Here is a 27760-nt window from a genome sequence, read left to right as displayed (position 1 = left end):
TGGCTCTCGCGAGATTCGCCGCCGCCGCGCGCACGCACGCAGGCGGGGGGCAAACGTTTCCCGAGAGCGGTTCCAGGCGCGTTGGTTTGTGGGAGTTGCAGTCCGGTGACCGCTCTGCGCTGTTATAGCAGTGAGGGAAGAAGACTACAAGGTCCACAAGGCAGTGCGCCGATGAGGTTCAGAAGGACCAGGAGGGAAGGGGGGCGTGGTCGAGCCGTGAGAAGCCGGTTGGAACCTCGCCGTTGTGGAAAAGAGCCTCGCGCTGACTCCTGCCTTCTGAGCTCGGGTAGCCGAAACCGGAAGTGCGCGCGGTGCTGATGGGGGGGCGCCCAAGGGTGAACCGGAAGTAGGGCTCAACCCGGCCCCTCAGACTTGTCCCCCCCAAACAAACCCCACATTCGTGATGTGAACCGCGCCCCCTTCGCTCTGAGCGGGGTTGGGGTCCGGGGCAGCGATGCGGAGTTAGCATGAGTCCTGCTAACATGGCAGTGCATTGGTGGGGGAGGGGCCAGGGGGTGGGTTTAATGGCTCTGTGTCATCTGCGCCCCTGTCCCAGGATGCTGGCAGGGGCGCCCCACTGGTTTCGAGAGAGTCGGCCGCCCCGCAGGCCTGCACAAACGCTGGGGTCAGTCATACGGACGCTTCCCTGGAAGTGCGTCCCTTTCAAAACTTGCTGACCATTTATAGCATTAGGATATGGGGTGGAGTTCCTGGAACCGGCGCGATAAAGAAAGATATGAGGTGCAAAGTCTTTGCAAAAGCATGTACAGTGGTACCTCGGGTTACATACGCTTCAGGTTACAGACTCCGCTAACCCAGAAATAGTACCTCGGGTTAAGAACTTTGCTTCAGGATGAGAACAGAAATCACGCGGTGGTGGCAGCAGGTGGCCCCGTTAGCTAAAGTGGTGCTTCAGGTTAAGAACAGTTTCAGGTTAAGAACAGACCTCCGGAATGAATTAAGTATGTAACCAGAGGTACCACTGTAATCGTCTCTGCTTCCCTTGGTGATAAGAGCTGCTGATAGGTTTGAATGCCTCAGCTCGGGACGAGATTCGTCAAGGCCTTGAAGATTGGTGACAAGCCCATAGAGGGAGACAATGGTTGAGGTTTTAATGCGGCAGGTCTAAAGTCTGTCGTGGGGTGTCTTAATCGTTAATGGTATTGGAAGTCCAAGAGGTAGGGTCTAAGAGGTGGTGGAGATGGAGTTGTAGTTTGACAAACAACTGGGGACCAGAGGCTCAGAGAAGATGTGCAGAACAGAGATACAATGTGCCTAGTGTTTTTTCACAGAGTGGCATGCGTGGAATCATTGCGAGAAACTGAAGCAGAAGCAGAGGTCATGAACGGCTGTTAGTGTTAGCAAGCCGTGGTTTGTGGAAGCAATGCAAGTCACAGCCTGTAAGATAACTTGTGTTTTAATGCCCAAAACCACTACTGGTTGCTATAGGAAAGTCTTTTCATTTTCAGTTTCAATATGGACAAAATTGGCTTTGAAAAAAAATGTGTCTCTTAAACAGACAACGCTACCAATAAGAGTTTGTTCTACAGTTGTGCTTAGGTTGAATAGGCTAGGATTTTCTGCCTGGTGTCCCAGAGTGTGACCTTTTTGCTTTCCTCCCAAGGGGTCGAAGATGCCACACATCGACAATGACATTAAGTTAGACTTCAAAGATGTCCTCTTGAGGCCGAAACGGAGCACGCTCAAGTCTCGTAGTGAGGTGAGAATGCTGCTTTGATGCCTTCCTGTATGTTACAGTTTGCTGAGACATAAGTGTGGGACACAGAATGGAGCCAGGACGTTTAAATGGAGACCATTTGATATTTGAAGCCCTTCCCTCACTGGCTGGACTTGCTGACTGGAACCGGCTTAGGGGCACTTCCCTGTCACAGGGTCACGTTACAGGTGTTTGCTTTGAAGCCATGAGGGCTAGTAACCTTTTTAAATAAAAGACATCGGCATCCTCACACTTCATGCTTAGCCTGGACCTGATATTTGCATCCCAGTCCTCCATCCTGAGGACTGGGGATATCAGGGACAACACTTTCCACAGGTAAAGCTTAAGCTGAATCATCGATTTATTAGATTGCTGCCTGACGGGCGAGTACTACAGGACGTTTGGTTTAAGCCACAACAGAAGATGGGAGAAACAGGTGCCCCTCCTGCTGCTCCCTACTGGGAGACACTAGTTTCTATCTCCATGTGACACCTCAGAAGTTAGGAGCAGTGACTCCCAGGCCATATCGCTCTTGCAGCCCTATACCTTTTATCTTGGTTTCCTTCCCTTCCAGGTGGATCTCATGAGGTCCTTCATATTCCGCAACTCCAAGCAGACGTACACAGGGATCCCCATCATTGCTGCCAACATGGACACGGTGGGCACTTTTGAGATGGCCAAGGTCCTTTGCAAGGTACGGTGGCTGTCGAAGCGGCCTGGTCACCTGCGTGCTGCAAGGGCTTCCTGCTTCGACAGAGGTGCTGCTCCCTGCTAGCCCTGGCAAGGTGTTCAGCTTCGGGATCACTGGTTATTTATTTATTTAATTTGTATAGCGCCTTTCCTTGGAATATCTCAGGGTGGTTCACAGGGAAATCACAGGTTCACCTAGATCCTTATCGGAGTTCACCTTGTAGCAGGAACCCCCCCCCCCATCATTCAGTTTGTACAAACTTCACACACACTCACACACTACATACGCTACGCTTCTGTTATAAATTCATAGAAAATCAACCATGCATCGGATTTGCACTGTTCTTCTTTTATTTTACTCCATGAAGGAAGGACTACAAAATGGGGAAGGTTTGATACAGGGCAGCCATAATCCCTTCACCATCCCAGCACATCCACAGGAGCCCTGCCCAGTTGCTATGCCAACCCTGATGGTCCTAGACAGAAGACAATCAAGATCACAAAGAACTTCCATATGGGAGTGGATCAGATCTTCCCTCTGGGGGCAGGAAACTACCAACTCCCCTTTGTCTCCTGGAAGTGACTCATGGGGAGGGGGGAGAAGGGAATCAGCCAGGTTACAGGACACTCAGGTTACCACCACAACTCCTCCCTCAACCCCTCCTTTCTGTAATGTATGCATGATGTTTCTGGGGGTGGGCTTGACCTACAGGATGGGAATTTCAAAAGTTTTTATAAGACCTTGCACACTATTCTTCTTGGTCTTTCCTCTCACCTGCAAGTGAGGGGAGCACCCTGTTGCGACCAAGTCAATAAAGGCCAAGCCTACAGGCTGCTGATTTGCTCCAATTTACTCTGGTTGGTGTCTTTACTTTTTGTCCAAGGGAGCAATTTTTCCGGTAACAACCTGATCAGCAGTAAAGGTGGTTAGAGGGAAGACGGGAAATGTAATACCTGATCCCCATTTCGTGGTACCTGCAGGGCAATGTTTTCCAGGCTTGGGTGCCCCCCAGAAGATGCTGGACTCCTACTCCCACCATCCCTGACCATTGGCCCAAGCTGACTGGATGATGGGAGTTGTAGTCTCAGTAACACCCAGAGTAGAAGGATGCCTGCTCTAGGGCTGTTTTCTTGCTTTTCTCAGTGTCTGTTTCCCCTCCATCTCTCTTCCCAGTTCTCTCTCTTCACCACTATCCACAAACACTACAGTCTGGACCAGTGGAAAGCGTTTGCAGCAGAGAACCCAGAATGCCTGCTGGTGAGTCAATGTTGTCACCCTCGCTTGGGCTTCAGGCCACCTGACATTAGCTCCTCTCCTGGGTCATCCATTGAGTCGCCCTGAAGTCTCAAATTGCCCTGGGGAATAGGGCAATTCCGTCTCCTCCCTGCCTAAGTGTAAAGGGACCCCTGACCATTAGGTCCAGTCATGACTGACTCTGGGGTTGCGGCGCTCATCTCGCTTTATTGGCCGAGGGAGCCGGCGTACAGCTTCCGGGTCATGTGGCCAGCATGACTAAGCCGCTTCTGGAGAAACCAGAGCAGCGCACGGAAATGCCATTTACCTTCCCACCGGAGCAGTACTTATTTATCTACTTGCACTTTGACGTGCTTTCGAACTGCTAGGTTGGCAGGAGCAGGGACTGAGCAACGGGAGCTCACCCCGTCGTGGGGATTCGAACCGCTAACCTTCTGATCAGCAAGTCCTAGGCTCTGTGGTTTAACCCACAGCGCCACCTTGCCCTGGGGAATAGGGCAATCCTGTCTCCTCCCTGCCTAGTTCTTTACAATCTGTTCTGGTGCTTCTCCCCAGAACGTGGCAGCCAGTTCAGGCACCGGCCCCTCCGACTTTGAGCAGCTGGAACAGATCCTGGAGACGGTGCCGCAGGTGCGCTACATCTGCCTGGACGTGGCAAATGGATACTCAGAGCACTTTGTCCAGTTCCTAAAGGACGTGCGCAAGCGGTTTCCGGATCACACCATCATTGTACGTTTCACCTTTCTTGGGCTTCCCTTTGCAGCATCCACTTTGCCCCTGTAAGGACTTGATGGGCCTTCAGCCCAATCCTGCAAGGCTCTTCCTTATTTATTTTACTCCCAATATTTCTGCCACGTCTGGACAGTCTTCAAGGGTAGCCCTAAGTGGAGTGTATTGCAGTAGTCAAGATGGGAGGTTACCAGAACATACAGTGGTACCTCGGGTTAAGGATTTAATTCATTCTGGAGGTCCGTTCTTAACCTGAAACTGTTCTTAACCTGAGGTACCACTTTAGCTAATGGGGCCTGCCTCCGGAGCATGATTTCTGTTCTCACCCTGAATCAAAGTTCTTAACCTGAGTTACTGTTTCTGGGTTAGCGGAGTCTGTAACCTGAAGCATCTGTAACCTGAAGCATCTGTAACCTGAAGCATCTGTAACCTGAAGCATCTGTAACCCAAGATACCATCCTATAGGACTACAGTGGTACCTCTGGTTACATATTTAATTCGTTCCGGAGGTGCATTCTTAACCTGAAACTGTTCTTAACCTGAAGACCACTTTAGCTAATGAGGCCTCCTGCTGCTACCGCGCTGAGGCTGCCTGATTTCTGTTCTCATCCTGAAGCAAAGTTCTTAACCTGAAGCACTATTTCTGGGTTAGCGGAGTCTGTAACCTGAAGCGTATGTAACCCGAGGTACCACTGTATATGGCAAGGCTAGCTGTGTTTTCTCACCACGTCCCTCTATTTTTTCCACATCCCTCACATTATTTCCACACCATGCTGTAGCCTTTGTCTTGGAGCCTTCAGAATTTCACCCATATATCCTACCATTGCATGTTTCAGCCAAGCCAGGTTCTTTGGTCCTACAAGTCAAGACTTTTTTCTCTCTTCACCAGGCTGGGAATGTGGTGACAGGGGAGATGGTGGAAGAGCTCATCTTATCAGGAGCTGATATAATCAAAGTGGGGATTGGCCCAGGTAAGTGGAGAAGGATGGGTGAACTTTGGGGTTCCATCCATCTTGGGGTTATGGCAGGAGTCTTGTGTTAAACTAAAGGGACCCTTATTTATTCACTGATTATGCTCTTAAGGTTTGGATACGTTGATAGGCAGAAGTGGTCCTTTAGGGCAGGTGCGGAGAATCTTTCTGACCCCACTAGCTAGATCTTTATCAGGATCGCCCCCTCCTGTGTCATTGGTTTGGGTTCTACCTCCAGAGTGGGAGAAAACATGCTTGCCCCATCTTCCATGTGATAGCCCTTGATATACCGTATTTTTTGCTCTATAAGACTCACTTTTTCCCTTCTAAAAAGGGAAAATGTGTGTGCGTCTTATGGAGCGAATGCAGGCTGTGCAGCTATCCCAGAAGCCAGAACAGCAAGAGGGATTGCTGCTTTCACTGCGCAGCGATCCCTCTTGCTGTTCTGGCTTCTGAGATTCGGAATATTTTTTTTCCTGTTTTCCTCCTCCAAAAACTAGGTGCGTCTTGTGGTCTGATGCGTCTTATAGAGCGAAAAATACGGTATTTGAAGATATCCATCATCTCTCTCCCCAGTCTCCTCTTTTCCAGACTAAACACACCCAACTGCCTCAACCATACCTTTTAAATGGTGCTCTTTTTTAAACAGAGCCTGGGTGGCCATCTGTCCTGGGAGTGGGGGCACATGTCGAATCTCAATCGAGGGAAGACAGGAGGTCTTTCAAGTCCTGTCCTGCCCCAACCCTCTCCGTCCCTCTGAAACGGCAGGCTGGCTAGGTTAAACCACTTGCAAAGGGTAAAAATGTATTGGGAAGTGATCCATAATGAATTGGGGAGAAAAGCACTGTCCCCCCTCAAAGTTTACCCCCCCCCCCAAAAAAACCCCAGAGTCCTTTCTGTTCGGGATAATTCAGACTGAAATTCCCAGGTGTCAAAAAAGGTTATTTATGTATGCTACAACTGCAGCCCATGTTTCATTAGCCCAAAGATGGAAAACGAGCGAGGTCCCAACTAAAGAAGAATGGCAACTTAAGCTGACAGAATATGCACAGCTTGCAGATTTAACATATAGAATAAGAGAACAAGAAGAACATACGTTTAGAGAAGATTGGAAAACGTTTATTGAATAGATGGGAAATAATTGTTCACAGCTGAAAACGCTGGCAGCATTAATATAAATTCAACAGTGTAAATAAGTTTTGATGGATGCAATAACGGAATACTGATTGGTATAGTTTTTGTAAAATATGCAGCGATTTATGATCTGTAAAATGAGCCATAGAAAGAGAAGGGAAGTCGTTGGTATCTTAAGGATATAAAATGAGTATTTTAAACTGCAAAACAGAAAAGTTAATAAAAATTATATATATAAACCACTTGGCCTTGTCTCCTCCCAGGCTCGGTTTGTACCACGCGGAAGAAGACGGGGGTCGGCTACCCCCAGCTCAGCGCTGTCATGGAATGTGCCGACGCCGCCCATGGCCTCAATGGACACATCATCTCGGTGAGACGGCCGTCTCCTCCCATGCCAGCTCCTGTGGGCAAAGGGATCGCAGGCGCCTTAACTATGCCGGAGCCCCTTTGGAGCTCTGCACACCCATTGTTCTTGAATTCCCATCATTCCTGCCTGTGGCTGTATTGGCGGGGGCTGAAGGAGCTGGAGTCTTAGCAGCACCTGTGGGGCCTGTTTCAAAAATCTGTCCTGGGATCAAACTTTTTCTCTTCCCAGTGGCACGAGAAAGCATCCAGGCAAACCCCACATTTTCCTGTCCGTACGGCGAGCGTTCCATTTCCCTGCCCCCTCAATTGGCCGCCATTTTACAGGGGGTCTTGGGAGGGCAGCCCTGACCGCTGCAGAGGGTTTGATCCGGTTTAAGAACTCTAGGACAGCTGCGCCGCTGGTTCCGACCTCTAAGCATAGGGCTTCCCAGTCATGAGGACTAAAGGCTTGCCCAAGCCTTTTGCTAAGAGAAGGCAGGCGCTTGGGATGGCAGCCATAGGGAGACTGAACGAGGAATGCCGAGATTGTCCTTCCGCCCTCTCTCCTGCAGGACGGAGGCTGCAGCTGCCCGGGAGACGTTGCAAAGGCTTTTGGTAAAAATTAAAAATCCCGTCCTTCCAACTTTCCTGGGTCTAACTGTCGGGGTGGCGGCAGAACCCGAAGAGGTTCTCAGGGTCTCGCAGCTAAAGACGCCTGTCTCACACGCCTCCCAATTTTGTTGTGGGTGCAGGTGCCGGCGCGGACTTCGTCATGCTGGGGGGGATGCTGGCAGGACACACCGAATCTGGCGGGGAGCTCATTGAGAAGGAAGGCAAACAGTACAAACTGTTTTACGGCATGAGCTCAGAGGTAGCCATGCAGAAGTACGCCGGGGGCGTGGCAGAGTACAGGTACGGTGGCAGAAATGAGAGTTCGTGCTCTCTCCTTTCCCTCTTCCGTTACTCACATTCACTACTCTGTGTAAAATGTTGCAGAGTAAAGCACTCTGATTCTAGGGCAATAAGATAAATACCGTATTTTTCGCTCCATAGGGCGCACCTGACCATAGGGCGCACCTAGTTTTCAGAGGGGGAAATCAAGGGAAAAAAATATAATTTCCACCCCCCAGCTCTGGGAGCAGCGGACAGGATGCAGGCATCCTGTACGCTTCTCCCAGACCTTCTTCCTGCTTTTACGGGAGGTGGGGGAATTGCCCCACCTCCCGCAGAAGCCGTGCGCTCTTTAAAGGGGCTGTGCGGCTTCCGCTGGCTTTTCTAGGAGGTGGGGAAATTCCCCCACCTCCCGCAAAAGCCCGCAGAAGCTGCGTGCTCTTTAAAGGGTGCGTGGCTCCTGTGGGCTTTTCTACGAGGTGGGAGAAGGGACTGATGAGGCCAGTCAGTCCCTTCTCCCTCCTGGGGAAAAGCCCGCAAGAGCGCATGGAGCTTGTGTGCGGTTCTTGGGGGCTTTTCCCGCCTGCCTCCCCCCTGCATTCGCTCCATAGGACACACACACATTTTCCCTTGCTTTTTAGGAGGGAAAAAGTGCATCCTATAGAGCGAAAAATACGGTAATTTATTCCTTAGACGCCAGCAATCTGACTGGGTTGCCCCAGCCACTCTTGGGGGCTGCCAAGACAATATTAAAACAAAAAAAGTGTTACGCCCACTCAACCACTTCTGTCAGCAGAATCGGCACTGCTACAGGTACCACGTTAACACCTGCATAGGATCTTTGGAACTCCCTGCCTCTTGAACAAAAGGCAGCTGCCTCCACTGTAGTCTTTTTGGCACCTGCTGAACACATTTATGTTTAGGCAAGCCTCGCAGGGTATGCAGAACGTTGATGTGAGTTTTTAATATGTTTTTATTGTTGATTTTAATTAGCTTTTGAATGTTTAGAATAGCTGTTTTTACCAATGACTTTATTCGTTTTGTAAAACACCGTGGTTTTTTGTTTACGATCACCTGGTATATAAATTTCCCAAAATAAAAATCAGCCAATGTTCTGCAGCCGCCGAGCACATTCAGTCCTCCTTGGTAGCTATGGCCCACAAAATGGTGGTGAGCTGTGGAACATTTCCCCACTCCAGATTTTTCCTATTTCTGCCAGGGAGAGTCTGCCAATACCTCTTCCTTGCGGGCAGGTGCTACATAAGTATCAACCCTCATGCCTGAGCATCTGAAGTACAGTCATACCTTGGATCTCAAACACCTCGGCTCCCAAACAAATCGGCTCCCGATCGAAACCTGGGTGTGTTCCGGTTTCCGAACTATTTTTGGAAGCGAGCTTGTTTGGAGGTTCTAGCAGGGGAGCGCAGCTATCGTATACCCTTGACCAAAGAATGGTACACTCCTTCTATCTGGGATGGTCGTCCTCTTCCACCGAGCGCGCAGCTTCGGGAGGGACGCACATGGAGCGGTGAAGGAGGAAGGGGACACCCGCCTAGCCAGCCAGATCAGCCGAATCAACCCTGGCGATCAATGGGGTGACAGATGTCGCAGCCAGATCGCCCTCACTGGCGCCGGCAGTAAGTCTTCTGTGAGCCTCAACAGAGTGAGTAGGAGCTTTTTATAGAATAATAACAACAATACAGAAAGACACTCGGAAAAATCAAAGTTTAGCCTGATAAAGAATCCGGGAGCTACCAGGAGGTATTTTAAACCTCCCCTTTCTCCTCTCCCCTCCGGAGCTTCTTTTTTCCTTTTTCTATCTGCCCTTTGTATCCCGCGGAAGCTATTCAAATCTTCCAAGGCCATCCAGTGCTATTTTGAGGCTATTTGAGTGCTATTTTGAGGCTATCTGAGGCAAATTCCAACCTCTGAGCTCCTTTTGAATAAGGTCCTAGCACACGGCTAGAGAAGATAACTCAAATGGTACTTACAAGACAGAATTACAAAGAACTGGGGATTCCTTTAGCTCAAGTACAAGCTGTTGAACCCCCTGCCCCAAAGAAAAAGCAGGCAAAAATTCCATATTATTTTAAACCAAAAGAAGAAGAAATAAAAGGAAATAAAAACACAGAGACCCTGCATTTGCACGAATGGTCTGTCGACCGTACCTCGTTCGGAAGGGGCATGGAAGCAGAGGGTGGTGGAGGAAAAGGAGTCGACCTGGCAACCGAGTTAAAGCAGGCTACTACAGAAAATACAGCCCTTGAGGCCCGACCGGAACAGGAGCCTCAACTGGGAAACCCAGAAGCTAGGTCAGGGGAACCCACTCATCAATCTATGCTTGGAGGAAAGGGGGGGTCTCCTGCCCCGATCGAGGTGGAGGAGTGGCTAAACGACACAAGAGCTCGACATCCAGATCTGGGCAGTTTTAATTACATAATGACAGGGTTGTACAAAGATCTGTTGGAAGAACATCAAACTCAGCTAATTAAAGAACTGGGGCCAATTAAAAACTTTCTTTCAGAATGTTTGGGTTTGCTCACCTCCCTGATTGAACTAATCAGGAGGAAAGAGGACTGCCACTTTCACAAAGAAGCCAGCAATAAGCCAAATGGAAATAAAATCCAGCCCAACATCAAAGAAAGGAAAACAAGCAGAGCCAAACTAGTCCAAGGGAAAGTACTGGCCACTAGGAAACCTTCCTTAAAGGGAAAGAGACCAATGCATAAGAAGAAGCCGAAGAATGTGAAGATAGGCCGAAAGGCTAAGCTGCCCTCCTGCACGGGGAAAATGAACTTCTCAAAGTTATTCAAGATTTTGGAGAACTCAAGCACAAAGAACCCCAGCATAACAACGCCAAATAAGAGTCAAAGCCCAAACATTTTAAATAAACGTCAGGTGGCTAGCCCTCCAAGGCAAGTAAAACAATCGCTGCCCCCTAGTGGCAAACTAAAGAAAACTCCAGACCCAAAGCAAGAAACTCCCCAGAAGGGAGCACAAAAGAGCCAGAACTTAATTTTAATTAAACATAAACTAGTCCTCCTCCCTCTCTTCAAGCATGGAGGCCTTTCCACACCTGCACAACAGAGAATTTATATACTTAAGAAAATTGACTTAGTCATCAGAGGCCTTATTCCAGCAGAAAATATTGTTAGCGTGAAATTTCTTCCTTTTGATAAGGCCCAAAACAGAGTCGTGGTGACCTTTAAGGACTGGTCGGTAACTAAACAAATCTTGGACAAGAGGGACAGGCTCCAGAGGGCTGGCCTGTTGGTGACCCGCCTATTCGAAGAGTCTGGCGTTCCACCATCCCTCTTAGGAACTCGCAAAGACAAACTGGAACATACTGAGCAAGGGTCCTTGAAACTAAGACAGGAGATGAGACTGCCTAATGAGGGGACGGATAACTTCTATCCAGAAGAAAAGGCATTAATAAATCAGTTTGGATTGTTGCCTTTCCTTGCCCAATCTGAGATCTTGAGAAGATTGGAGACCCTTAGAAATAAACTAACAGAGATGAATGCTCAGGAAAAAGTAAGAGAGAAAGAACCGGCAACGGACCAATTAAAGAAAGAGAACCTCTCTGAAAAAGCCAAGACAGACCCCATGAAAGATTACTCTTATAATACCTCTGCAACTGCAGAGATAAACCTGTTAACAACAGATCTAACACAGTGCGCAAGGGATAAACTACCATCTAAGAAGGAAACCATCCCTATGGCAACCATGAAAGACTACCTTTATAATACCTCTGCAGCTGCAGAGATAAACCTGACAGCAACAGATCTAACACAGTGCGTAAGGGACAGCAACAATCTACCATCTAAGAAGGAAACCATCCCTATGACAACCACAACGCGCTCTTGGACCAGCATGAGATACCTGGATGAGGATGAACTTGGTATCAGTCAAATAGAACACCTCAAGGTAGATTCGCCAAAAAAAGGAGTACTGATCACTAATGTTAGCACGCTGCACCCTTCAATTGATACCATTGAGTACCTGGGCGATAATACATCTATGGACATTGCCAAAATGAACGAAATTCAACCAATAGATAAAAAGATAGGCCCTAAAAATCTTTCAAAGGCAAATTGACTAAGATCAACTTTTGGCAAGACAACGTGCAACCTTGCCTTGCTAACTTGGAATATTGCAGGTTGGCAAAAGAGGGTTTCTGACCAATCCTTTGCTAAATATATCCAGAGACATGACATTGTGTTTCTCCAGGAGACCTGGAGCACAAGTGAAGTGGAGTTAAATGGCTTTTCTGCGTTCTCCCTCCCAGGTCTTTTAAGTACTAGAGGGGGGCGAGTTAAAGGTGGGTTAGTTACTTTAATCTCAACAAGGCTAAGGGCCATATTTAAAAAACTAGACCCACTAGACCACAGCTGTGCAAGTACAGTGGAGAACCCACAGCTTGCTGCTGATTAACGTATACCTACCCCCACAAAGAGAGAAAAGACTGATAAGAAATACTTGGGCTCAGTTAGAACAGTATCTTGACAAACTATCAAATCAATTTCCTGATGCCTCTGTAGTGGTGGCAGGCGACCTAAATGCCAGAACTGGACAATCTGATGAGGCTTTGTATGCCCATTTCCATGAAACAGCCCCCATTATAGAGGAAGCCCACTCAATACCAGCTAGAATCTCAAAGGATAAAGGCTGCAATTATGCCGGCTTATGCCTATTACACTTGGTCAACAAGTTGGACTTGGTTATACTAAATGGCCGTACAGAGGGGGAGAAGGTCGGAGAATTCACATTTATATCTAACAATGGTGCCTCCACAATTGATTATATAATCGTGTCGTATGATCTTCAAAACAAAGTTCTGGAATGCAAAGTGGAGGAGCGCTTAGACAGTGACCATCTGCCATTAAGTGCACTCGTAGCTGCGGGAAAGGATTTATCCTGCGCTGAGAAAATCGAACATTCGAGCCCTACAGCTTTGGAGCTCAGATATTCTCGTATCAGATGGACAGATGAACTGCATAAGGAAATTTCAAGTAGGCTATGCTCAAAGGAATTCCTCACTAAGAGAGAAAACCTTATAACTTCCTCAAGCCATGAATTAAAGATAAATTTATTTCAGGAGTTAATTTCACTCCTTCAAGATTCCCTGAAGGAAAAAAGGAACAGGTCAAGTAGGCAATCCTCAGTATATAAAAACTCCAAACCCTGGTTTGATCAAGAATGTCAGGACATGAAGCTAAACTTACTGAAAAAATACAAGAATTATAGATCTGCCAATTTACCCCAACTCCCCACGGTCTGGTTTGAAGATAAACGAAATTATAAAATCTTGATCAAAAACAAAAAAATCCTGGCACAGAAAAGAGAATGGAAATGCCTAATAGATGCATCCAGAGAGAGAGATTCGGCCACCTTCTGGAGACTGGTAGCAAATGGAGTGCGATCTACCTCCTCAGAAGTGGAGTATACTATACCTGCAGGGACTTGGGAGGCATTTTTCCAATCTTCATATTCAGCTCTGCCTTTGACACAGCCACTAATACAGTGTGCGGCAGGTGATGAGTGGCCTCCGGTGTCGGTTGCGGAGATCAGGAGACTTATTCAGGCACTCAAACACAGAAAAGCCCCGGGAGCAGATAATATCGCTCCTGAGCTTCTCAAAGCCAATATTGACTGGTGGGCCCCAGTCCTTGCCACCCTATTCACCAGCATAGATCAAACAGCAATAATACCAGAGGACTGGGGATTGGCAATTATCGTTCCCATATTCAAGAAAGGCTGTAAACTTGATCCAGCCAATTACAGACCAATCAGTCTCTTAAGCATCATTAGCAAACTTTATGCAACTCACTTACGTGAAAAGTTTGCGGACTGGCTGGAACAGGAGCACTTCCTAAAGGAAGCCCAGGCTGGTTTCAGGGCACATAGATCAACTCTAGACCAAGGACTGGTATTGCAACATCTAGTGGAGAAATACACCTCAAAGAAAGGAGGCTCCCTCTATGTAGCCTTTATAGATTTCAAATCAGCTTTCGATTTGATACCCCGGCACAGACTTTGGGAAAAATTAAATGCCACAAACATCGATAGACGTCTTTTGCTTCTTATCCATAGACTACATGAAAATACTCGGATCCGTGTTAGATGCGACCGTTATGGGAACCTATCAAAGGAAATCCAAAGTTTCCATGGTGTCAAGCAAGGCTGTGTTCTTGCCCCTATTCTATTTAACTTCTATATAAACTTCTTAGTCGGAAAGATGGAGGAAGCAAGTACTCATCCCCCAAACCTAAATAATATACCAATCCCAGTCCTTTTGTACGCAGATGATGCGGCACTTATTTCCTTCTCTTGTGTGGGTCTAAGAAAACTTTTACGAGCTCTTACAGAGTATTGCGAAGCTGAACACCTAATAATAAATTACACTAAATCAAAAATTATGGTGTTCTCCAAGAGAAAACTCCGACATAAATGGAAAATTAATAACCAACCTATTGAGCAAGTAACATCTTTTAGATATCTTGGAATAATTTTTGATGAGAAGGGATCTTGGTGCCATCAGATTAAGAACTCCATTGTAAATGCGCAAAGATCTTCCAGAGCTATCATAAGATTCTTTTACAGAAAAGGAGGTCAATATGTTCCTGCTGCCTCCCAGGTCTTTGTTGCAAAAATACTTCCACAATTGATGTATGGCACCAAGATATTTAATTGTCAAAAACTCAAGTCCCTGGAATCTGTACAAACTAAATTTTACCGCTCCCTACTAGGGTTACCTACCTGTGTCTCCAACACAGCCATCAGGCTGGAGGTAGGTCAACTCCCTATTAATGCCAGGATATGGATCCTGAAGATTCACTTCTGGCTAAAACTCATATTTTTCCCAGTGGGAGTGGCTCCATTGACTCTACTAGACCCGTTCCAGTCTAAATGGAGATTGTCGCTTTATGAAAAATTGAAGGGCCTGGGGCTTTCCCCACAAGAACTTATAGCCTCAGGTTTTGAAAAGGCTAAAAGGATGGTGAGCCAGCGAATAGGAGATGTAGAGCTTCAGGACCATATGAGCAAGATAGATAAATATCCAGCTATCCAAGATTATGGAAAAGGGTTTAATCTAACACCATATTTGCTGGATCTACAAATCGCAAAATACAGGCGGGCGTTTACCCTTACCAGATTTGATGTACTGCCATCTGCCTTACTAAAGGGCAGATACGAGGGCACACCCTATGCTGAACGAGTTTGCCCATGTGGTCTGAAAGAGGTGGAAACGGCTTCACATGTGTTGTTACACTGCGACCTTTACGGGGATATTAGGTCACTGTTTATCTCCCCTATCGTTCAGAAATTTCCAGGTCGATCTGAATCTCAGCGGCTGAAAATCCTACTAGGAGATAAAAACCCAGAAGTAACACTGAAAGTCGCCAAATTTTCTGCGGCTGCGATCAAGCGGAGGGCATTAGCTGTAAAAAAGTAAAAGACTTGACCCCTGGACAAGCCCCCCCATTTTTTTAAGTCTATACATATACTGTAGTGCATATGTGTGTGTGTGTGTGTGTGTGTGTGCATATGTGTATTGCTTTTATGTATAATTTTACAATTTTGAATTGACACCATTATTCCCTTTGTAAACTATTGTTGCTTTTTATGTTTTTTCTGGTCTATGACCGTAATAAATTTATTCATTCAATTTATTCAATTTATTTTTGGAAGCCGAACATCCGGTGCAGCTTCCGACTGGCTGCAGGACACTCCTGCAGCCAACTGGAAGCCGCACCTTGGTTTAAAAATGGTTCCAGGAGTCGGACTCCCGGAATGCATTCTGTTTGAGAACCAAGGTACGACTGTAGAGGGGACAAAAGCACAATTGTAGTCTCTTGGGTGGAAATCTGATAGCTTAAGAGCCAGGCAAGGGCATGTCAGTAACAGAGCACAGGACAGCTTTTGTGAGGCAAAGGGAAAGGTCAGCCAGGAAACCTCACAAGATCTGGGGAGGCAGTCATCAGGTGGAAAAGCAGGGAAGGCAAGGAGTCTTGTCATCATGGCTCAAGTTGCTGTGGCAACATCCTTGCTGTGACGCATGAGTGGGGAAAACTCTGGCAGCTCCTATCAGCCACAGCAAGCATGGCCAGTAGCAAGAGATGAAGGGAGCTGCTTCTCACAGAATCAAAGAATGAAATGCAGGAAGTGGAATGATGGGGAAAGATGCCTCTTTGCCTCTCTAGCCACACAAACTCTCCCATAATTCTAGTAAAGGTTATGGTGTTGAAGGTTCAAGCAAAGGAGGATTTGTGAGCACGTTCAAGTCCCAGCTTGAATGTCAAGCCTGGGAAGAGAGGGAGGGATGGTTCCCCCCAAATGGCTGGATGAAGCTGGGGCCTAGAGCTTCTCTGCAGCTCCAGTAATAGAGCCAGTGTGGTGTTGTGGTTAAGAGCGGTGGTCTCGTAATCTGGGGAACCGGGTTCGCGTCTCCGCTCCTCCACATGCAGCTGCTGGGTGACCTTGGGCCAGTCACGCTTCTCTGAAGTCTCTCAGCCTCACTCACCTCACAGAGTGTTTGTTGTGGGGGAGGAAGGGAAAGGAGAATGTCAGCCGCGTTGAGACTCCTTCGGGTGGTGATAAAGCAGGATATCAAATCCAAACTCCTCCTATTCTTCTACCTGCTAAATGTACAGTGGTACCTCGCAAGACGAAATTAATTCGTTCTGCGAGTTTTTTCATCTTGCGAAGCACGGATTCCCATAGGAATGCATTGAACGTTTTTGTCTTGCGAAGCAAGCCCATAGGGAAATTCGTCTTGCGAAGCAACTCAAAAAACCAAAAACTCTTTCGTCTTGCGCGTTTTTCATCTTACGAGGCATTCGTCTTGCGAGGTACCACTGTACGAGGAGGGGGAGCTGGACAGTCCCTGCCCAGCTGCTAATATCTCTCTCTTCCTCCTGCAGGGCATCTGAGGGCAAGGTGGTGCAAGTGCCATTCAAGGGCGATGTGGAGCACACCTTGCGGGACATCATGGGCGGCATCCGCTCCACCTGCACGTACGTGGGGGCTGCCAAGCTGAAGGAGCTCAGCCGCAGGACCACCTTCATCCGGGTCACCCAGCAAGCCAACCCCATCTTCGGCGAGGCCAGCCAACCCTGACCTCTGCCCGACGAGACAGCGACCGCTCCCGGGCCACTCCAGTGGGAGTATTTGCACAGGTGGAGCGCTGGCAGGTTTACAAGCACCAGGCCTGGCGCTGACCAAATCCACCCCGTGCCCGACGCCAGGCTGGCACTCCTTACTCCCCTCCACTGCATTCCTCGCTCAGTCCAGTATAGGCAGACCGCCCTCCTCTTGTGAGTAGAAAGGAGACGTGCGTCTGTGTAATTATTTTATTCCAGTATTTGTACGCCAGTCCCGCTTCTGCGCTGCACAATTTGCGTCTTTCCTTCCCGAGACCAAACTCGAAAGGGAGCAGGGGAGGCGTTTTTCGTGGGCCGGGCCAAAGACGGGTTGGGAAAGACAACAGTGGAACAGCGCCAGAAACTTTTGCACCGTTTGCCGAAACCAAAAATAAAGCTCGGAAAATGTCTTTGTGCCGGCATGTTTGGAAGAGGAGACCAACGGGGCGGATGTCATGTTAGGTGGGGTGTTGCTGAGCCTGAAGAACTAGCGCACCTGGAGGAAGGGAAGGAGGCGAGAAAGAGGTTAAGGTGCGGCAAAGAACACCTTCCTAGGCAAGGGAGGGGGTGGGTGGGCAGCCACTCACTGATTCCTGGTGTTGCTAAGGTACTGCTGCAACGTGGGGATGAGGGTGTTGTGCCTGGTGCACTGGTAGTCTCCCTGTTGGAGGAGAAAGGGAGAAGAGGTCTTGGCTGCTGAGCCCCTTCAAATCATACCGGCACACCTCCTCTTCAAGCTCAAGAAGGGACACCCTCAACCCATCTCCACCAGCCTTATTTAAATAGCAGTGCACACGGTGTTTTGCAGAGCGCTAGGTCCCTGCCCTGAGGAGCTTGCAATCTAAAATCTGACAAGGAACAGCAAAGCAAGATGCTGCTGTTTCAGTTGCACATGCTTGAGCTTGCTTACAGTTACAGCACAGCAGCCTTTCGCAACTGAGGGCCCTCGGTTTTGTACTACAAGTCCCATCAGCCCCAGCTGGCTGCTCCAGGCAGGGATGGGGGGATTACGGGGCTGAGCCAAAGGTTTCAGAGAAGCCCCACTGCTGTTCCTTCAACACTCACCAGCCAAGGGCCTGGCCTGACCTCCTGCACTCTCAAACTGTGCTCCCCCATGGCATGCTGAGTATCTCGTTCCTCACCTTGACGAAAGGGGAACCGCATCCGTCACTGCTTGAATCCAGGACAATATCCTCGACTTCTTCTAGAAAGAGAACGGAAGGGGTTGTGGGTACTGGGCACATCCTTCGCTGCTCCCCTGCATAGCCGGGGCTGCGTCTTCTCCCCGGGTCCATGCAAGGAGAACGCGGTGGCATCTCGGGATTTTTCTACCCTCCTTTGGAAATTGGGGGCAGGCCCATTAGTGTCGGAAATCAAGCCCATATCAGGAGAAACTGGCAACTCTCCCAGGCACCCGGCTTGATCCCCTGTTGACCTCCCTGGCTGCATTCCCCAGCAAGATCCAGGCTAGGTCACAATAGGCGATCCTTCTCAGCGTGAGAAGAACACCCCCCTCTTTCCTGCCCCCCCCGGCAGGGGAAAGAGATAGACAGAAACGTATTTTCATGCCTTTATTTCTGTCTTTGCAGCATTACAAAAAGCATGACTGCTCTCTTCAAACTCCAGCAGTCTAGTAGCAAACACTTCCTGCACTTCCTGTACAGGAACAAGCGGAAGAGCTCATATTACACTCTGAGCTAATTCCGGTGCTTCGCACTGTGAATTGACTGCCCCTCTGTTTCCCACAGAACAGTCCTAACATTCCGTCATGTTTTGTTTTCAAGCTAGCAGCTGGCAGCTGCATTGCTTCTATATCGTAACAATTAGGTCAGGGCCCTGCAGTTAGCAAGGGGCGGGGGAGGGTGGTAGTGGGGAAAGTGAGGTCCCTGCTGAGCTCCTCTAACCCTGGTCATTCCAAACCTACGCCACGCCACAGCCCCTCCACCCTGTCTGCTCCTGATACACTCCCTTCCTGGAGAGATGTTCCTGGAAACGGGAGACTGAAACACAGAACTGGAAAAAGCGGGGTGATTTGGGGAGCAGGGGACAGGCATCTCACGGAGGAGGGAAAACAGCCAGCCCTCAAAACCTGGTTGGCCAACCCTGCTTTCTACTGTAAAACCCAGACATTTGTCCTGCAAAAAATCCAAACGCTGGAACCCCCCCCCCCCAGTGAGTCTTCATGTGGTTTTTCTTCAGCTGATGCCCTCCAGCTGCTTTTGTATTATGACAATCCCTGGCTGGGGCTGGTGGGACCTGTAGCCCAGTGTAAGGTTACCAAGGCAGGGAGGCTGGAGTAAACCATTTGGGATAAAAAATACATTCAGTTCCCTGAATTGTACTTGCCCACATAGTGGGGAGAGATTGATAGAAGCAGGATTACCTACCCATTCCCTGGTTGCCCAGTCGACGTCTGGGGGAATCCCTAAAGGAAGGAGAGAAAAGAAGATGGAACAAGCTGTTTAGGGCCAGGGGAATCGGGGAAATGAGGAGGAGGACAGGAAGACACTTACTGTTCCTGGGCGCAGGGCGAACTACTCCTGTATGTGTGCGCCTGGGAGGGCTCAAGTGTCCTATGTTCCCCCTCCTCCTCACTGTGAACTAGGGTGCTTGACAGGCGGGGAGAAGGTGGGTGCATAGGTAATCCTGGAAGAAGGGTAAGAGGTTGCAGACAAAGGAGACACAGGGAAGGAAGGCCAAGCAAGCCAAATGCCTTCGTTACCTACCTGCGGTCTGGTGCCCCATGGCGGAGAGGTAGCACGAGAGGATGCTGGAGTCCGGCTGGGGAGTCCCGCTCGGCCCTTGGAGGCAGGCGGCGTCCAGCAGCTGGGGAGGGGGGAGGCAAAAGTGAGGGCTAGGGCGTGCCCATAAAGCCTGTGCCCTGCCACGGGGCCCTCTCCACCGCTTGGTTCTAGCCCATGCCCCACTGCTACTGCTGCCTGGTACCTGCTGCAAATGGGGCTCAGGAAGGGTTTTCTCCAGTTGCCACAGGTAATCGTGAAAGAGCTCTTCAACCACCTGCATAAAGGCTTCTCCGTAATCCTTTTCCAGGTGCTCCTAAAAGGCAAAAATCCAAGGATGTTTGTAGCTGAAACAGCGGATCTATTCCAACACCCGTCTTCAGAATAGGGACCTGCCTTCTATGAGACTGTCCGTTTGCATCCACCTGCCCCAGCATTTTCTGTTACTGGGTGGGGAGCCCGTGGGGCCCTGCAGAAATCGTGGCACTGGGATCAGTATCCCTGATCATGGACCATGTAGCTGGGGCTGATGGGAGTTGGGAGGCCAGATGTTCCTTATCCCTGAAGCAGCTCTTGGGTAGAAAAAAATATTTTCCATGATCTCTCAACTTAACTGAAGATGCCCCGATCAAATGTAAGATGTTCTGTATGCAAAGCATGTCTCATTCTATCATCACCATCGTCTTTGTTAACCCTCCCTTCACCCCAAGGTCCCAGGGCATGTTACAGCAACCAGAGCACCGTATGAACAGCTTAATCAGATTGCAATCACAAAAACAAGATGGGTCTTGGAAATAGACCCTCAATTCTGAAACCGAGATGAAGGGAAGTCAATCAGTGTTGTGTGTTATTTAGTAAATGTAAGTTAATTTGTTGGTATCTTACGTTAGGAGATGTTTTTTCTTTTGTTTTCGTTATTATTATTTCTCTTTTTTATGCACTTCTTTTTTGTGTGTATGTGTTATGTGTGTTTCTTTTGTTTGTTTTAATGTTTTGATGCAGCAAAACGAATTAAAATCAATAATAATAGTAATAATAAAAAAGGAAATAGACCCTCAAATGTCAAAAAAAAACCAGGGTGAATAGGTATGGCGTTTTCAGCATTTGCCAGAAGCTGTCTTATTTAGGAGCTGCCACAGAAAATGATCCTTCCTGGATCATAGTGTCTGGAGGAACTATTGAGCTTGTCCCTTCTGTCCCGACTTCTGCCCAACACAGATAGCAAACCCACAACCAAACTTGCATTGTTCAAGTGCATGCCAGCCTGCTCTCAACTTCGCCCCCCAGCCTCACCTGCACATACTTCTCCCTCTCCCTGCGGTCACTCAGCAACCCAAACACCAGATCCCGGAAATTCTCCTGAGCCACCCGCACCATCTCCAGGTCCTGAGGCGTCTGGGGGTGAAAGGAAGAGATGGCCACAGTAATAATAATAAATAATAATAATAAATTTTATTTATACCCTGCCCTCCCCAGCAAAGACCTCAGGGCGGCTAACCCCAGATATAAAACAATTGATTAAGATACAACTTAAAAACAAGATTAAAATACAACATTAACATGCAGCCTCATTTCAATAGAAACTCAAATCAAAAACTTTTTGGGAATGAAAAGGTCAAATCTTCACCACGGCCAACTATTTAGACTGGTCCTACATGGGCCAGACAAAGCCAGGGAAGGCCCCAAATAGGAGTTCCATCACAGAAGGAAAGAGGAAAGAGGGGAAGTGGATCAATTTGATTCCAATCCAAAGGCCAGGCGGAACAACTCTGTCTTACAGGCCCTGCGGAAAGAAATCTGTATCATGAGGCAGAGCGTTCCACCAGGTCAGAGTCAGTGCTGAAAAGGCCCTGGCTCTGGTTGAGGCTAATCTGACTTCCTTAGTGCCCGGGAGCTCTAAGGTGTTGCTATGGACCTTAAGGTCCTCCGTGGGGCATACCGGGAGAGGCAGTCCCGTAGGTACGAGGGTCCTTGGCCGTGAAGGGCTTTAAAGGTCAAAACCAGCACCTTAAATCTGACCCTGTACTCCACCGGGAGCCAGCACTGGGTGAATATGCTCCCATGGTAGAGACCCCGTGAGGAGCCTTGCTGCAGCATTCTGCACCCGCTGGAGTTTCTGGGACAGCTTCAAGGGCAGCCCCGCGTAGAGCAAATTACAGTAGTCAAGCCTGGAGGCGACCGTTGCATAGATCACTGTGGCCAGGTCAGGGCGGGAAAGGTAAGGGACCAACTGCAGGGATGGCTGCTCTTTAATGAAAAGTGGGCATTCTAGGAGCATGGCAGGGAAGGACGCACGGTGGGAGGGGAGTCTGTCTCTGCTGAACATATATGCAGACACTCACAGCTTTGGTGTGGGGCTGAGTCTCCCCCTCTGGAAAGAACGTATCTAGAGCGTCGTATATCTTCCCATTTGGCTGCTGCTCCTGAAGCATGTTCATGATCACCTGGTGCAAGAGGGGAAAAAAGGAAAGTCAAGGGAGCTGACCTCCTCTATGGTGACCTGGGACAACGTGTGGGACAGGGGTGGGAGGAAAGGATCAAAGAACCATTTGGCAATAATAAGTGAAAACCAGCAAAGACTGACCAGGCTACTGAGACATATGGACCTTAAGCTGGCGCCTTCACTTGACTCGTCTTTGTTTAGGCCAGCCTACCCAGATATTTATAATGTTGACATGTGCTTTAAGCTGGTTTTTTTACTGATACTTTTATTGTTTTATTCTTTTTGTGAACTGCTTTGAAGCGTCTCACCCCAAGTCAAGTGGTAGATAAAAGAAAAAACACTCTGGTTATTTCGGTTTTTTTTTCCTGGTTCTAATCCTTTATTGGATAATCTGACAACTGTTTTATGTAGCCTTTGTAGCCCGAGTTCGCTTCTTCTTCACCACCACCGGCTTCTGGCTGCGCAGAATTGCACTGGCACAACGCAGAGCAGCCATGCGCAGCGCTTTGCGGTAGTTGTTCTTGCAGATGATGTGGCGGAGGCTGCTAAGAGTGGCACGGGCATTTTTGTTGATGGTGATCTTCTCGTAAGAGGTGGCTGGCTTCTGCTGGCCTGTACGCTTCTTGAGGACCACAACAATGCCCTTCCCATCAGCTGCAGGTTCCACCCCAACAGTCTTGCGATGAATCAGTCCATTGTAGCGGAAAGAGTTGCGGGCTTTGAGGTTGTTTGGTTCCATGCTATATATTTGCCTGTTCCTTTTGATGAGGAAACTCGAGCCGTTGAGCAATATCATCCATTGCAGATGGGCAGACCTCCCTTTTTTGTATTCCAGTTCAATTAGTCAATTCAGCAAATCCTTTCCCTCCTTGTTTTTATCTTAATCCTTTACCTTAGTGTATTATAACTTTACATTCTCACCTAATAACAATCCATTTTTACATACTCCTTTATAACATTACTGCCAAAACCACTTAACTTCATTCCGACATCATTCTAACATTCTTTAATTTTGCAGTATTTATCTAAGTAGTCTTTAAATTTATTCCAATCTTCTTCCACCAACTCTTCTCCCTGGTCTCGGATTCTGCCAGTCATTTCCGCCAGTTCCATATAGTCCATCACCTTCATCTGCCATTCTTCCAGGGTGGGTAGATCTTGTGTCTTCCAATACTTTGCGATAAGTATTCTTGCTTGCAGAACCCTTCTTCTCGTGGAGACGGCCGGAAACGGAAAAGTGGTTATTTCGTTTTTAACTCCCCTCACCCCACCAATGCCACGGCGTGACATCTGCACACACGAAAAGCGTTGACCTGACACCCACCTTTGCCTCCAGGCCTAACTGCAACTTGGCATGGTGCCGGAAGTGCACCAAGTCAGGTGCCGCCTCCTTCACGGCTGCCAGCAGCGCCAGGACGCGGGGGAAGTCGTGGACTTGATGCTTCTGCACCACGTGCCAGGCCGCAGCAGCCACGAGCCGCAACGCGGTGCAGGGATCAGGGGCTGCCCCTCCTATCGCTTCTGCCTCATCCTCCACCATGGCCGCCATCGCCTGAGGGGAGAAAAAGCAGAAGGATGGTAGGAAAGTAAGAAGCGAGCGACAGCGGGAGGTTGGCAACTGCAAGAGACAGCGTGGTGTAGCGGATGGAGCGCCGGACCAGGGTTCAAATCCCCACTCGGCCATGGATCTTTGGGGTTGACCTTGGACACCACTTGCAGCAGCCAAATCCACCTCACAAGGTTGTTGTGGGGATTAAATTAAGAAGAGGTGGGGAGAGCAATGTACTCCATCTTGAGCTCCTTGGAGGAAAAGCTGAGATAGCAATACAGTGGTACCTCAGGTTAAGTACTTAATTCGTTCCAGAGGTCTGTTCTTAACCTGAAGCACCACTTTAGCTAATGGGGCCTCCTGCTGCTGCTGCGCCGCCAGAGCACGATTTCTGTTCTCATCCTGAAGCAAAGTTTTTAACCCGAGGTACTATTTCTGGGTTAGCGGAGTCTGTAACCTGAAGCGTATGTAACCCAAGGTACCACTGTAAATTAAAAAAATGCCACAATCAGGACTCAGAAAGACTATTCCTGGCCTAGCTTCTTACACCTACAGCTTCCTAGTCTCCTCTGCACTCAGGCAGCAGCCCCATCTCCCCTTCCGACCCCACCCCTTCCACAGAATAAGGCTCCATCCACTTGGCTCCTCTTACCCCACCGGCTTAATTTGCCCAGCTGCTTCCCACTCCATTGCTCACCACACCTCCATTTTGTGTGCCCCTTCCTCAAATGAACAAGGCAGCCCCCACCATCACCACCGTGTAGTAGGGTTCAGTGTTAGACTGATAAGACCTGTGAGGCCAGGGTTCAAATCTTCACTTCGCCCATGAAGCTCCCTGGGTGACGTAGGAACGTAAGAAGAAGAGCCCTGAAGCTGGATCAGGCCGGAGGCTGCTCTAGCCCAAGAAGCAGGACCTGAAGTCCAAGAGCCTCTCTCTCCCTCATGAGCTTTCCAGCAACTGGTATCAGGAAGCTGCCCCAGACTGTGGAGACTGAGCAGAGGCAAAGTGGCTAGTAGACATTGGAAGCCATCGATTTGCCCGACCTCATTCTCAAACCACCTGGGTTGGTGTCCATCGCTGCCTCCTGAGGGAGCGAGTTCCGCAGATTAACCTAGCTATCACAATTTGTGCAGCTGCCAATAAATTTGTGAGCAAGTTCTTCCTAGCCTGTGAACCTTCAACCCCATCGTAAATCAACAGTAACACTACCTCTGGACTTTAACCCAGTGATTCCTGTTGTTGTTATTATTATTATTAGTAGTAGTAGTAGTAGTATTTATACCCTGCCTTTTTCTCGGTTTGAGACTCAGGACGGTTTACAGATAAAAATACAAAAAAGCAGGCAAAACAGAAAAAGCAAAATACATAGAAAAGCTAGCCATTAACAATTAATTCAACACTAATGGAATGAAGACAATATAAAGAAATAAATTAAGAATGCTGATTGTAACAACAAGAAAACCATCGCAGCACTTGCCCTTTCCTTAAAAAGGCCTGATGGAATAAAAAGGCCAATGGAAGAGAGACAACAAGGAGGGAGCCGGTCTAAATTCTCTAGGAAGGGAGATTTAGGGTCTGGAAGCAGAACAATGACCAACAGCCTCGATTCAGAGAGATCTACAAAGAGCAGTAGGCCCAGGACAAGTTGGTGTGTTATCTCCTTAAACACCTTTTGCCAGAAAAATTGTACGTATTTACACCCCCCGCCACATGTGAACGTAATTCCAGGTTTCCTGGCCCCCCCTCCAACCGAATATTCCTTGTTTATTTGATGTAATATGACCCATGGCTGCCTCCTGAGGGAGAGAGTTCCGCAGGTTAACTGTGTGGCGGAGGACCTTCCTTTTCTCCGCCTTCCTGAAAGTTAAGAGCCATTAGACAGTGGAAGGGGCTCCCTCGGGAGGTGGCGGGCCCTCTCCTTCCTTGGCCGGTTCCTGCATCGCAGGGGGTTGGGCTAGATGACCCTCGGGGGTCCCTTTCCCCTCTCCCGCCCTCCATGCCAACTTCCCCTCGGCCCAGCCCACCTCGCGGGGTTGTTATTGTGGGGTGAGCAGGGGCAGAAGAACCGTCCCGGCCCCCTTCAGCTCCCTCAGCGGGTGAAAAGCGCGACAGAAGCGCAATAAACAAGCGTCATACCCTTCTTCGTTGCCCTTGGCAACCGTGAGCCCCCGGCCGGGCTTCCGGCGGCTTCACTTCCGGCTGCGCATGCGCCCTTTTAACTCTTCCCTCTCCGCTTTTGCGGGACCCCGAGCGGCTTCGAAGCTCCGGCGCTCGCTCGGGTCTCCTTCTACCGCTAACCCCGGGCATTTCGGTCTTTTTTTTATGTCCCGCCGCGCTTCCGGCGCGTTTCTATGGAGATGCGCCTGACGTCACCCCGGCGCTTTCGTCACATCCGCTGGCGTTCCGCGGAAACCTTGGAGACGCGCGGTTTCCACACCGCCGCCGCTCAAAATGAGCCACACAGCGGCCCCTGTCGGTTATTCTAGGAACCGCAGCCTCGTAGAGCAGCAGCCAATCAGGAACGAGGAGGTGGGACGAAAGAGGAGATTATGCAGATTTCAGAGCAGGGCGCCCACCTGGCCAGGTGGAGGTGGGCGGGGCCTAGCGTGTCACACCAGCCCTGCAGTGTAGGCCGAGGTTAATATTGCACGTTGGGGAACCAGTGCTGGGAGCAAGAATATAGTCTACAACTACCCTGTGTAGCAGGAACCTCCCCCCCCATCATTCAGTTTGTACAAACTTCACACACACTCACACTCAGCTTCGGGATCACTGGTGATTTATTTATTTAATTTGTATAGCGCCTTTTCTTGGAATATCTCAGGGTGGTTCACAGGGAAATCACAGGTTCACCTGGTTCCTTATCGGAGTTCACCTTGTAGCAGGAAACCCCCCCCCCCCATCATTCAGTTTGTACAAACTTCACACACACTCACACACTACATACGCTACGCTTCTGTTATAAATTCATAGAAAATCAACCATACATCGGATTTGCACTGTTCCACTTTTATTTTACTCCATGAAGGAAGGACTACAAAATGGGGAAGGTTTGATACAGGGCAGCCATAATCCCTTCAGCATACCAGCACATCCACAGGAGCCCTGCCCAGTTGCTATGCTAACCCTGATGGTCATAGACAGAAGACAATCAAGATCTCAAAGAACTTGCATATGGGAGTGGATTCAGCACAGACTGGAACAAAGAACAATGATCAGATCTTCCCTCTGGGGGCAGGAAACTGCCAACTCCCCTTTGTCTCCTGGAAGTGACTCATGGGGAGGGGGAGAGAAGGGAACCAGCCAGGTGACAGGACACTCAGGTTACCACCACCACCCCTCCCTCAACCCCTCCTTTCTGTGATGTATGCATGATGTTTCTGGGGGTGGGCTTGACTTACAGGATGGGAATTCCAAAAGTTTTTATAAGACCTTGCACACTATTCTTCTTGGTCTTTCCTCTCACCTGCAAGTGAGGGGAGCACCCTGTGGCGACAGTCTTTCTTCAATAAAGACCAAGCCTACAGGCTGCTGATTTGCTTCAATTTACTCTGGTTGGTGTCTTTACTTTTTGTCCAAGGGAGCCCTCAGATTTTTCCAGTAACACCTGCAGTGTGGTCCAGTGTTACTGCTTTGTTGCAGGCTGCGTTTTGTGTACAGTGGTACCTCGGGTTACATACGCTTCAGGTTACAGACTCCACACCGTAAACGCCGTTTACCTTCCCACCGGAGTGGTACCTATTTATCTACTTGCACTTTGACGTGCTTTTGAACTGCTAGGTAGGCAGGAGCTGGGACCGAGCAACGGGAGCTCACCCTGTCGTGGAGATTCGAACCGCTGACCTTCTGATTGGCAAGTCCTAGGCTCTGTGGTTTAACCCACAGCGCCACCCGCGTCCCTACATGTTGCTCCCTAATTCTCCTATATTCCTCCTGAAATGACCCAAATGGATACCTGAAAGGGCCATGTTTGGCTCCATTCACATGCCTGGTGTGAATTACTGTATGCTTGTGAAACATGGACCACTTATAAACGCCATCTCCAACTCCTCGAAAGATTCCATCAACGGTACCTCCGAAAAATTGTACGCATCACTTGGGAAGACAGGCGAACAAATGCCAGTGTACTGGAAGAAGCAAAGATCACCAGT

At 48.9% G+C, this 27760-nt stretch overlaps 2 protein-coding genes and 1 pseudogene across 12 annotated transcripts; 1 reads left to right on the top strand and 2 right to left on the bottom strand.

Moving 5' to 3' along the window:
* The first annotated feature begins 119 nt into the window (after positions 1-119).
* GMPR2 (guanosine monophosphate reductase 2) lies at positions 120-17285 on the top strand. Of its 3 annotated transcripts, none has more exons than XM_081886974.1 (10): positions 120-286; positions 1625-1720; positions 2292-2411; positions 3582-3665; positions 4218-4391; positions 5281-5362; positions 6760-6866; positions 7414-7456; positions 7594-7753; positions 16657-17285. In XM_081886974.1, the coding sequence occupies exons 2-10, from the start codon at positions 1634-1636 to the stop codon at positions 16850-16852; spliced, it is 1053 nt and encodes a 350-aa protein (XP_081743100.1). In that variant the 5' UTR covers positions 120-286; positions 1625-1633; the 3' UTR covers positions 16853-17285. The 3 variants fall into 3 exon arrangements, with proteins under 3 accessions (XP_081743100.1, XP_081743101.1, XP_081743102.1); XM_081886975.1 differs by lacking the exon at positions 120-286 and adding an exon at positions 290-405; XM_081886976.1 differs by lacking the exon at positions 120-286 and adding an exon at positions 460-625.
* On the bottom strand, positions 17072-26050 carry TINF2 (TERF1 interacting nuclear factor 2). Of its 8 annotated transcripts, none has more exons than XM_081886933.1 (11): positions 25746-26048; positions 23384-23611; positions 21959-22060; positions 20910-21011; positions 19822-19932; positions 19602-19701; positions 19389-19521; positions 19263-19300; positions 18018-18076; positions 17463-17536; positions 17072-17371 (listed from the first exon to the last, which is right to left on the bottom strand). In XM_081886933.1, the coding sequence occupies exons 1-11, from the start codon at positions 25914-25916 to the stop codon at positions 17329-17331; spliced, it is 1161 nt and encodes a 386-aa protein (XP_081743059.1). In that variant the 5' UTR covers positions 25917-26048; the 3' UTR covers positions 17072-17328. The 8 variants fall into 8 exon arrangements, with proteins under 8 accessions (XP_081743059.1, XP_081743058.1, XP_081743063.1 ...); XM_081886932.1 differs by having other exon boundaries at positions 18018-18079; positions 25746-26045; XM_081886937.1 differs by lacking the exon at positions 19389-19521 and having other exon boundaries at positions 25746-26050.
* Positions 22415-22871, bottom strand: LOC309355887 (large ribosomal subunit protein eL28 pseudogene; annotated as a pseudogene). Its single transcript has one exon. The product of its transcript is annotated as a large ribosomal subunit protein eL28 pseudogene (transcript).
* Positions 26051-27760: the final 1710 nt, after the last annotated feature.

This window comes from Podarcis melisellensis, assembly GCF_964234715.1.
Source record: "Podarcis melisellensis genome assembly, chromosome: 13".
Lineage (NCBI taxonomy): Eukaryota > Metazoa > Chordata > Lepidosauria > Squamata > Lacertidae > Podarcis > Podarcis melisellensis.
This window is presented reverse-complemented; position numbering and strand designations above follow the sequence as displayed.

Bases quoted from the DNA above. Each gene is read 5' to 3' on its own strand.
- GMPR2 (XM_081886974.1), top strand. From the start codon at position 1,634: ATGCCACACATCGACAATGACATTAAGTTAGACTTCAAAGATGTCCTC. The intron at 3,666-4,217 runs GTGAGTCAATGT...GCTTCTCCCCAG, and splicing joins AGAACCCAGAATGCCTGCTG to AACGTGGCAGCCAGTTCAGG. The intron at 5,363-6,759 runs GTAAGTGGAGAA...GTCTCCTCCCAG, and splicing joins CAAAGTGGGGATTGGCCCAG to GCTCGGTTTGTACCACGCGG.
- TINF2 (XM_081886932.1), bottom strand. From the start codon at position 25,916: ATGCCCGGGGTTAGCGGTAGAAGGAGACCCGAGCGAGCGCCGGAGCTT. The intron at 19,702-19,821 runs GTACCAGGCAGC...CCCCCTCCCCAG, and splicing joins CTGAGCCCCATTTGCAGCAG to CTGCTGGACGCCGCCTGCCT. The intron at 17,372-17,462 runs GTGAGTGGCTGC...CCCTTCCTCCAG, and splicing joins CTTAGCAACACCAGGAATCA to GTGCGCTAGTTCTTCAGGCT.